At 39.9% G+C, this 11104-nt stretch overlaps 2 protein-coding genes across 3 annotated transcripts; both read right to left on the reverse strand.

Moving 5' to 3' along the window:
* Positions 1-791: 791 nt before the first annotated feature.
* Positions 792-3572, reverse strand: LOC126560872 (uncharacterized). The gene is made up of 2 exons (XM_050216822.1): positions 2088-3572; positions 792-2017 (listed from the first exon to the last, which is right to left on the reverse strand). The coding sequence occupies exons 1-2, from the start codon at positions 3538-3540 to the stop codon at positions 792-794; spliced, it is 2679 nt and encodes an 892-aa protein (XP_050072779.1). The 5' UTR covers positions 3541-3572.
* Positions 3573-4856: 1284 nt separating this feature from the next.
* LOC126562479 (spermine synthase) lies at positions 4857-9959 on the reverse strand. 2 transcript variants are annotated; one of them, XM_050218994.1, is made up of 5 exons: positions 9660-9959; positions 6858-6966; positions 5845-5967; positions 5261-5697; positions 4857-5183 (listed from the first exon to the last, which is right to left on the reverse strand). In XM_050218994.1, the coding sequence occupies exons 1-5, from the start codon at positions 9942-9944 to the stop codon at positions 5013-5015; spliced, it is 1125 nt and encodes a 374-aa protein (XP_050074951.1). In that variant the 5' UTR covers positions 9945-9959; the 3' UTR covers positions 4857-5012. The 2 variants fall into 2 exon arrangements, with proteins under 2 accessions (XP_050074951.1, XP_050074953.1); XM_050218996.1 differs by lacking the exon at positions 6858-6966 and adding an exon at positions 8275-8386.
* Positions 9960-11104: the final 1145 nt, after the last annotated feature.

The raw sequence follows: 11104 nt of genomic DNA on the forward strand, positions 1-11104 counted from the left end.
TCAAATCATCTTGAAAGAAAAGTGCTTTTAATATTGAAATGAAGCAAAACTCAACACACCGACCGCTACAGCTCCATTTAGAACCCCTGCAGACCTAAGATTTATTTGCTTCTTCTTTTGCTCTTTGGCTTTCTTCGTAGGTCCAGATCGATCGATTGGAATGTTTGTGCAAGTGTTTGTGAACTTGAAAATCGGCCTAACCGATTGCATACATTAAGGGAGCCAAAAGGTCAAATCGACTGAAGATCGTCTCCACCAGAATGATGACTTAGTTTCTAAAGTTATTTTCTCAATTACCGATAAAACTAGGGACGGATGAATATTTTCTATCACATAGCAATAAGAAACATTTATTTTAGTTATTGCCTATCTGCATAAAATTCAAAATGTAGGAACAGAATGAAATAAACGGTAAGTCTCGCTTGGCGATGGAGTTTTTAATTACACTAGAACTGTTTCATTAACTTATCTCAATAATCCCATACTTTCCATGCTTAAATTCGAAAATCTGTAGTACCAATCGCTTAACTAATACTGACAAAAATACTGTTCTATCATTCGAATTAAGCAATATGCTAACTTTGGATGGTTTTGAACAAAAAATTACTGTAGAAAAGTTTCTACAAAAATATTACCATTCGGTTATGATAAACCTTTAACCAACATGCAGCTGAATTATCAATTCGAGAGCGATATCAAGACGTCTCTATGTATAAAAATTATGCCTCAAAAAACGATCCAACTTACTTCCTAAAATTAATCCGCGATATCGTAAGTATTTCTAAAACTCGCTAATTTACAAATCCAAACAAACTGCGCTTCATCGCAGTCCCCATTTCACACGCCCGCTTTCCAGCATTGTTCTTCAAAGACACATTGGCGCCATTTTCAATCAAAAACTCTACCATCTCCCATTGCTCACTTTCAAACGCATGATGCAATGCCGTGTTTCCCTGATCATCCTGTTGATCTACCTTAGCTCCACGCCTTAGTAGCAACGATGCTAAACCAGGTTTTAGGTGATCACAGTGTCTCCTCCAACCATTTGCCAGTGTGATCAGTGCCGTACGACCCATACTATTTGCCGCATTAACATCGATCGATTTCTGTAGCAACTTTTCGATCATTGCTACTTGTTCGTTTATGTCACACTCGATATAGCTAAACAAAGCCAACAGTGGTGTCGATTGATCCCAATACTGATGATCGTAATCAATATCATAATCATACTCCATAAACCACCGAACGCAGCATGGGATCGAGTTGTGACAGACGCGTGAAAAAACTTCCGCCATCTTTTCCTTCGAATGTTCATACAAACTGTCGAACAACAGTCGACGAATGTTGGGATGTTCCTCGAGAAACTCTTGATTGCTGTAGGAAAAGAAATATCGACTCTGTGTATCAATCATCCACACCAGATAAAGGTGGGCACATTTCCGAAACCAGGGTAGATGCGTTAAGCGTGGTATTAATGCTATTGCCGCACAGTTATGCATGTAATTTAGGTTACGGCTTAATAGATCTTCATTTAGAAGATCAATACGAGCACCGTTTTCGAGCAAAAATGTTACCGTAGCACAGCACGCTGCTAGCGATAGCGGTAACTCTCCATCCGATGTTGGACCATTTACATCCATTCCGTAGTCAATCAGTTGCTTCAACGCCTCTCCATGAAGTCCATTCCGGCAGCTAATGTGCAACAGATTATAGCCCGAATTCGGCTTTACATACGCTAGTTGGGCCGATTCGTTTTTGCTTAGTAGCAGTAGAAACATACTTTCGTGCCTGTACACTAAATGTATCGGCAGACATCCGTTCGCGTCTAGTTTCATAACATCCATATTGTGGGCGAGCAGCTTTGCTACCAAATCCTTTGCGCCCCAAGAAACGGCCCCGTGCAGAAAGGTCCTCCGATTTTGGTCCAAATAATCGTCTAACCGTTTACCATTTGTTTCGAGCCTGGTAAGTGTTTTCGTAAAATGATCCCGAAGCTGACGAAGATCTTCGTAAAAATCTGCTAAACAAATGGGGAAAAAATATTACTCTATGAAAATGTTATACATTACATTACATGGAATATTTACCATTTTCTTGTGAATTTTTGGATTGTTTGAGTGTATCCACATCCTCCCGGAGCTCCGGTACAGCTTCCTTAATTATTTCGAATAGGTTGCCATGCGATGGATTAGTGCCATCAAGATGTGTAATCACGATTTGTCGAAGTTTGTCCATATCTTTTGTATAAAAATCGCGATGATGTTTGAACACAAACGATAAGCCGTGTTCCTCCTTATTGTAAATTAAAATTCGCAATAAATCGTAAGCTGTTTCCACCACTTCAAACATTTCCTTAACGAACGCGCCATGCTTCTGGTAGAGAGCTTCAACAAATGATAACTGTTTGTGCCTTATCAATACGTGCAGTATATTGAAATGGTTGTAGCTTTCTTGCAGCTGAAGAAGTTCTAAGTTTTGTTCAATTTGCTCAAAACAATATGTTAAAGCTATTTCGCGCCCGATTAGCACGGCAAGCGTTGTGGTATCGTGCAGTGGTGTTCGTACATCCATTTCACACAATCTTATATACTTTTCGCTCAGTTTCTTCATGGCATTCGATCGTACAAAGCTCCACACGTTCTGTGATTTGCAGTCTGGTGATTCGAATGTGAATAATCTGCTCAATGCTACCGATTTCGATTCACGCAACTTTGAGGTGCGATAGTTTAATAAACAATTTATCATCCATTCCGTCATCGCCGTATGCTGCCGGGACATGATTAAATGTAGCGCGGTTAAATTGCTTCGATCGCAGGCACACGGATCGAACCGATCGACGTACTTTGTCATGAGTAGATCCATCACATCTTTGCGCATCCTTTCACCGGCAGCCATAAATGGTGTACGGTCTTGCATGCCGGATGCAACGTTCAGTGATGCTCCACGGCTAATAAGTTTCACTACTATTTCCTTCGTCGATAAGGCACAGGCAACTTGAAGATAATTTTCAACCTCCAGCCGCATGCTGGATCGATCGAGTGACAGCACACCGTTCGCTAGTAATCGACAGATAAGCCGTATAATATCGAACCACTTGCTCCGATTACAAACGTCCAGCGCAATGAAACGGTGCCCATAGTTTGGTGTTTGCAGAAGTACAAACATCTGCAAATTTAGTGGAATTCCTGCCGGGCAGCTGGAAGCGACCGTTATCGCAGCAGCACACTCCTCTTCGGTCCAGGCAATCAAGATCGGTCTATTTTTCCAGCTCGTTTGTTCTGCCTTCCACAGAAACTGATGCTTGATCGTTTGCCGTACGATCGTCCAGTCTTGCTCGTAACGATCGAGCAGTAGATCCACGACAGGTTCCGCCTTGTTTGCGATCGCCGCATGAAGCGCTGTTAAACCGTCCGGCGTTGGTTGGTAAGGATTAGCTCCATCGGATAACAATTGTTCACACTTTGCCAATGAACCACTTGCTGCCGCACGGTGCAGTGGGAATCCTTTGAAACAATCCGGTTTGTACTTGGCAGAATACATTTTTAACGATGCTTCTTCCGTCGCATGTTCACTTGCACACTCACTGCTAACTGTACACAGGCGCAACTCTTCTTGCTGTATTTAAGGCACGGTTGAATTGCACAAACAGATGAAAAGCACAGTACAAAGTACGCAACATTACGCCAAATGCTACAATTGGGCGAAAATGACTCATGCCGGCTGAGTACGAATATGTTTTCATTTGCCGTTCCGCACTTCAAAACAATTCCGCCACAGGTGCGTGTGTGTATGCATGTTTACATCGAAACTGTCAAATATGTTCGTTGTGCTATTTTGACAGCTTCCTACATTTTCGAACTTGTTCGAAATGGCAGTTGGAAGGAAGAGATTACCGCAACGAAATCTTATTAATTTAACATTAATAAAATGCTGCCGACGATGCAAGGTCAGTGTGCCACCGTTTCTTTCCATTTTGCAAAAGAAGAGAGTGACATTTTAACGTTTAATTCACATTATTCACCAGCCACTCACAGTGTTTTATTGTGACTTAGATAGAACACACTCGTTTGCTTGGCTAATCTACTTCATAAATGGCAATCACTGTTTGGACAATCTACACCTTTCTAGCACCTTTCGCGCTTTACGAAGCCGCTCCTGCTGCCTGCCAGTCTCTTACAGTTCACCTTCCCTTTTCCGTAGTCACGATCCCGAGAGTGTTAACATTTTCACCGTGACACTATGTGCGAAAAGTTTAACCAGCAACTTCTCTTCCGTAAGTACACTCCTCTAAACTGCAGAGTCAACATTAAAATTAAATAAGAAACTCATATCTAACTAAAACTATCCTCTTACTTTTTTTCGCAGTATTTTTTTAACGAATCCATACACTCTTTCACATACACACACGTTTGTGTATTGATATGATAAAACAACACGTAAATAACGGTTTCGTTTCGTGATGGAGACTACTTATAAATTAAGATGAAAAAAAAAACGGAGGATTAAACTAAGAATTGGTGTGTGCCACTTACTTCGGAACAGGAATTGAGACTTATGCATACGCTCACTTTCACCTGACTGTTTCTGTGCTTAGCTGTGATTTTACCCTATCGTACTCTGCAGGAAGAAATTAGGAAGATAAAGTTACATTTCCATCGTGCAGTAGTCGCCCCTCCATTTTCCTCTATTGTTCTTCTTCTTTCGTCGGAAAAACTTTGGTAAAGCTTTGCCTTCCCTGCATTCCTCCCTCTGCTAAATGTCTTCTTGCCTTGCCTTAACAAGTAATTCCAATAAGTAGTTTAAATTAGTAATTCAAGTATTGCTAAGACGCTACCTGTTTCCTGGCTAATTGTGCTGCGCTATCGTGGCTTGATTCTAGTTGTGCTACTCGCAATAGTGTGTGTCAAAAGCATCGTTAGCGGAAGAAGTATGTCTGCTACGGCTATCGCTACCGATACTATTAGCAACATTCGATCAAATGTGGTGGTGGCGGTGATGTTGAAGGGACAAAGTCAAACGCTATCGGTGGCAGCCGTGTTCTCACGTTGTACCTGGTAGAACACCCATTCTTCCATAAAGGATGGCACAAAGGCCGAGCTCTTGGTGTACTTAACCTTTGGCGTGAGTTTAGCGAGTTGATCCTCGTACATGCGGAGCGATTCCGGGCAGCTGACACCATTACCCTGTGGGAAAGGATAAAGAGGGACATAATTATCATTCAAACTTATACACACAAAAAATCCCGCACGCCGCTACTTACGTGTGTCATAAACTTGCCGTCCGGTTTCAACACCTGGAACGACGATTCCAGGATCGTCCGTATGAAATCCCATATTTCACCGGTCGGTGTGTCGGAAATCGGAATGTCGGTCAGATCGCCAAACACGTAGTCAAACTTGCGCTCCTCCTTAATGTACTTCCTCAGGTACACCATGCAATCGCCGACAATTATCTCATAATTGTCGTCCGTACGCTTCTCCAGCACGTCTCCACAGATAGAGTTCATGTACTTATTGCACGCCTGCATGACTATTTCGTCGATTTCGAGCATTACGACAAATTTAGGCTTTTCCTTCAGTAGCTCATAGAGCAGGGCGCCATCCCCACCGCCCAGGATGCAGATCTCCTTGCCGGCGTAATTTTCGGTACCTCGGCACATCAAAGTTTCGGTGTAGATAAGATCCGCTTCAGCAATGTCTGGTGAGCGAGAGAAATGATCAGAAACGTGTATATTATCATATCTGGGAATAGAGTGCATGAACAAGCTTTCTCTCAAATGAAAGGAGCATTATTCTTTTCCGTTTGTTATCTATTCTTTGTTCCTGGATAGTTCTTCATACATACTTTGCAATTCATCCAACACCAGCATGTTGCCAAGGCTTCGCGAGTGTACGATTTGAATCTTCTGGAATTCGGAACGCTTGTCGAACAGTACCCGGTCGATGTCGTACTCGATGACACGCTCGTCTGTAAAAAAAAAGACGACCCACACCATTTAAAACACTTGCAAGCAAATACAGAAACAAGAAAGCATAGCGGAATAGTTTATCAATAAGTTAACAAATTAACCAAGCAGTTTTATATTCGTTTTCAATTCTATTGATAATTAACTTTATAGAAAGTACCGAAAGCTTGGTAAATTTGTAACCAAATTGATGTGAAGCTGATTATATTATAAAAGCATAGGGTTAATCGCTTTATGATAAACATTTAATTTTTAGCATATAAAGGATGAAACAGCATTGCATAGAAAATATTACAAACAGGATGGTAAAAATACAATTTCCAAAAAGCTGTAATAAATATTATAATTTTACAGTTTAAATACATAAGAGACGAATGGTATGATTTTTTTTTTAATTGTTTTTTTACATATTTACCATTTTTTTTTAATGAACCAACAAACAGCTAAAATTTTGGTCCCGAAGTGCCAATCTTATAACGCTGCACTCTCAACGATCATATGGGGAAAAAATGTATGTTATTCCCACTCATATTTTTTAGTATTTTATTTTCGAGCAAATATAAGTTTGGCACTCCCCCTCAGCAGCTAGTATAATTTCTAAATAATACAAGAGTATATTTCAACATGCACTATGAAAGAACATACATTTTAATGCAAATTAAACATAGAAAAGCTAGAAAGCTGCAAGAAAAAGCTAGCACAGGGAACGTTACACATTATTTAGAAATAAATATTAATTATCGTCCAAAACGGACGAAACTTGTTAAGAAATTAATCATTTAAAAGCAATAACAAGCGATAATCAAACGGACAACGACAAACTAGGTATGGAACGGCAGCTCTTATTACGTTAAGTGTTGCTATATTACTTCGATGATCTCGCATGTCTTACCTGCGGTCGGGAAATAACGGGTTAAGGGACCCCGTTGGAGCGGTGGTAGCGATTGGCCATGGTTGAGTTTTAGATTTTGCACCAAATTGTTCTCGAGCTCACGTATTTGCTTCAATGGAGAATGGTTTCGGGTGTAGGATGTAGGTGATGTTTCGTGGTGATGGTGGTTTGATGATGCATGACCGGATGCAGGTATGTTGTAAATTGCAAATAAGTTCCATTTTTTAAATATATGCAATCATATATCCAGTTTGAGCCATAAAAAACGGAACAGAAACAGAAAGGAAAAATTGAAAAGAAACGAGAAGGAAAGGAACAAAATTTATTAAAACACGTTAGTAGAAAAAAAAATCTATCGGAAATTGGTACCGGCGAAACGGGTGATTGTACAAGTTACAAGTGGAAAAATAGGCGATCGATTAGAAACATCAGCGAGGGAAGAAAAAAGGCAATAGAGTAAAACTTGTTGCTGCTATTTAAAAAGATCAATCTAAAACGTTTAAATTGCTTGAACAAAAACACAGCAACCTATACTCCAACTAACTTTCGCCAGTAGAAGAGAGTCGTTGCCCCAAGTTTCCATTTCGGAAAATGTATTTTTCGTTGTAACTATTTCTGGAAATTTTGTATTGTATATTACAGAAAATGAATTACAAAATATACTCCAATAAAATAAACAAACAAATATTGTACAACATGAACGTATTTTGAATAAAAAAGGAACATAAAAAACAACGTACTGGTTACAAAATTAATTCTGGAATGGTGGAATGCTGGAACGATTATTTCTTATAAATGTTATCGATTTTTAACAAAGGACACCTTAATGAAGCTCCAAACGGGGTTCCCACAGATGGCAGGTATGAAGATGTATCGTGAAATGTATACAGCTTTTGCCTATTTCTAACTCTAATATTCAAATGGACCAAGAGTAAAAGCATTCGAATAGTGATAGGAAGGAAAAGAGGAACGTAACCAAACACAACACGATAAAACAAATTGTAACAATTCAAACCACTATAATTCAATCGAAGGTACAACAGGTGGAGGGAAAGTTTCATCGGAAAAGAAAGATTGTGGTGAGAGTGTATTAGAACAAACTAGAAAACAAAATCGATTACTAACAAATAGAAACAAAATCAGCAAACCAACACGACTCATAAATAAACCAAAACAGGATACACATTGGCAAACACGGTGGTGGCATTAGATATAGAAACATTGTTGCAATAGCTAGTAGTAGTTGTTGTAGTAGTAGTAGTAGAAGTAGTAGTATTAACGAGAAAGGGAAGGAAAGTATGTTGGCGTACTTTAACAACAGAATGTAGTGCCGTGTTCAGTGGGATTTATAAAATTAGATGAGAAGTAAAGAATAAACAAGAAAACGAATCGAGTACATTTGCAAGCAATGGCTGACCTGAGCTTGTTAGGTAAACGTCAACGCTACTGCCCCGTTTTATCGGTGGAAGATGCTTGGAGCGTATTGCCTCCAGCCTGATGCGCAAACCGTTTTCTAGCATTTTCATGTTCTACGGAAAGACAAATCAACCGTTTACGAGCAAAACCAACAAAACCGTGTGTGTATGGTGCGTATAGAGAAGAAATGTGCAGTAAAATAGTGAGCAAACGGGTATTAGACTCAAACAAAAATCAAACAACAAAAGTGATTCTAAGTGAACGTGAAAAAATAACAAATATGTTAATTTAAAGTGTGTATATTCAACACGTCGAAACGGTTTGTAGAACCTCTTTGATCTGGAGAAAAGTTGGATGAAGAAATTACTTTATCATAAGGAAAACTGGACTTTTTCTTAATGCGACCACAATTACCAGTTAGCGTCCACCGGTTGAATTCGCATTAAATATAGAGTGTACATGTTCATATGCCAAGAGGATACGTAAATAGTGGGTTGGCATTTAGCATGGCTATACGCGAAAAAGTGTCAAGGTTTTATGCGGCTTTTCACGGGAGATTTATTCATGGGAGGCCCTACTTCTGGCGCAACAAGTAGCTTAGAATGGGGGTGTTTTTGGTAACGCGTTTCGTCATATTATCAGCAATTTTTCATATTCGTATAATCAAATCCCTACTAACCGGCCTGTTACTATTTTGGACATGGTAATACCAATTTGCAAAAAATTATCTAAAAAAACACAATTTTCGCTGAATTTAACCACCCCAAACTATACATTTGCTTCATTTAATAAATTGAAAAATTTTATGTACCAATACAGTGTAGATACTATTCTGCCCATCACTGTATAATCATCGAGCACATGTCAGACTAAATGTCAAAACAAACCGCGCGGGTTCGTCAACACACACACAAGTACAAATCATAGCCGGCTTTTCGTCGGATGCAGCCTTGTATAATGACCTTGCCTTTGTGTTTGTGTGTGAAATAAACGTGACTGCGCTTGTAAGGCGTATCCTTCATATCCCTCGCTTGTATCGATTTTTCACAAGCCGGGAAAAGTTAGAACCTTAACAGAATGGGAGAAAATCCAACCTCAAGGCAATAAACGCATGTGCTCTTTTTTCCACACACAATTTAAGCACACGCACACAAACGCACAAACGCGTGAAAAATAGACCATCGAAAGTAAGAGAACGTGAACCCGGGCAAACAGCTTCACACCATAATAGCGACCTCAATTTTTTCCCGCAAATTAAAAACACTCCTGCAGTCCATTCGAGAGAGTCCTTGCGTAAGATAGTAGAAACGGGAGAACAGGGGGGAGGAACAGTCAGAAGGACAACATATTTGCACAACGTAACATCACAAGCTCAACCGCGCATACATCAAAGGATATCTTCGCCTCATCGCCATCCTTCCGGTAGTATTCGACGTTGATCGTTATCAGGCCCTGCTCGAAGAAGCGAATCGTCACGATGGTTCCGGTGCCGGTTTCGTTCAGTATGCAGAGATACCCGTCCGCCGTCAGCATGTCGTAGGAAATCTTCAGACCCGCCAAATACTTTTCAAGGCCTTCCTTGCAGACCCGCACGATGTCCTTGCGTGACACCTCGTCAATGATTCGGGCGGGGTCGAGTGAAAAATCCAGCAAAATCGAATTCGCCGACATGGTGCTGCAGTAGTACGGAGGAGCGGGATCTATGTCTCACTTAACCACACTTTTCACTCGGTTCGCGGCACGGTTTAGCACTTGACGACGGTCAAATGTTAATTTATACTGCAGCAGAGAATTCACACACAGTTACGCGGCGCCTTTAATGGATGAAAAACATTCGCGACCGAACTGAAAAACTCGCGCTCTGTACGACAATCTTTCCTCTCGTTGCTGGCTCACAAGCTGCAGTTTTCGTTCCGTGTTTCTAAGCTGACGGCAGGCAGAGTAATGTCGGTTTGGTGCTAGCTGTTTTGGTAGTGTGCGTGCAACCCAATCTAAATACAAGACCCGAAGTTGGCCGAAGTGAATATTTTCGAACATCCAACCCAATGTGTGTCCGAAATAGGATTTAAAAATTGTAAATAATATTGTATTATTATTACAAACTCATAACGGTAAATGCGAGACTTTGGCGTAATTTTCATTTCCCTGATTGCATGCCTTTCGAAGGATAGAAATTTTCGAGATTTTTCGAACACCTTATTTGTACAAACCTTGGAAATTCGTAGTTACTTCAAAATATCAAAATATCCGTTAAAAATCCGATTAACGTATAATTAGAATCATGTGAGTTTCTGATTGTTTACAAGTTTTGATGATTTTTACTTAATTTAAGCCTATGATTCAATGCGACATTCCAAAACATTACAATATAAGAACATTCGGAAATTATAACTAATCTTATACTTTTGCTTTCGAGGAGAGCCTCAATACATTAATATATGTATCGTGTATGTCAAAATCTCGTTTAATTTACAGAAAAAGATCACCAAATTTTCTTCCGTCGTGCCTAGGAAAGCTTCCGCTATCACTTTCCACTAGATTGGATAGAAGAAAGCTAAGTCTATTTGCTGGCCTTTGATAGCACAAAGCGTTCCGATTGCCCGGGCCATGGGGAATGTCAAACTGTTGAAATTGATGAGTAACTGTAAAAACAATCTTAAAACTGCGATTTGAGCATTTTTTCCATTGTCCCGTGTAGGTAACTTGTGTCAAAGCGAGAAAATTTCACAAAAACTCATGAGGAAAAGAATTTTTGATTTTGAAATCTCCCATTGCTCTCGGCCGTTACAATCCTACATTGCTGGGTTACAATTTATAAATGTCTAACGCGT

The sequence above is a fragment of the Anopheles maculipalpis genome, chromosome 3RL (assembly GCF_943734695.1).
Source record: "Anopheles maculipalpis chromosome 3RL, idAnoMacuDA_375_x, whole genome shotgun sequence".
NCBI classification, from domain to species: Eukaryota; Metazoa; Arthropoda; class Insecta; order Diptera; family Culicidae; genus Anopheles; species Anopheles maculipalpis.

Coding starts and splice junctions, on each gene's coding strand:
- LOC126560872 (XM_050216822.1), bottom strand. CDS start 3,540: ATGTATTCTGCCAAGTACAAACCGGATTGTTTCAAAGGATTCCCACTG. Junction 2,018..2,087: donor CAAAAATTCACAAGAAAATG/GTAAATATTCCA, acceptor TTTGTTTAGCAG/ATTTTTACGAAGATCTTCGT.
- LOC126562479 (XM_050218996.1), bottom strand. CDS start 9,944: ATGTCGGCGAATTCGATTTTGCTGGATTTTTCACTCGACCCCGCCCGA. Junction 5,968..8,274: donor CGTTTACCTAACAAGCTCAG/GTCAGCCATTGC, acceptor TTTTTTTTACAG/ACGAGCGTGTCATCGAGTAC. Junction 5,184..5,260: donor ACGGCAAGTTTATGACACAC/GTAAGTAGCGGC, acceptor CCTTTCCCACAG/GGTAATGGTGTCAGCTGCCC.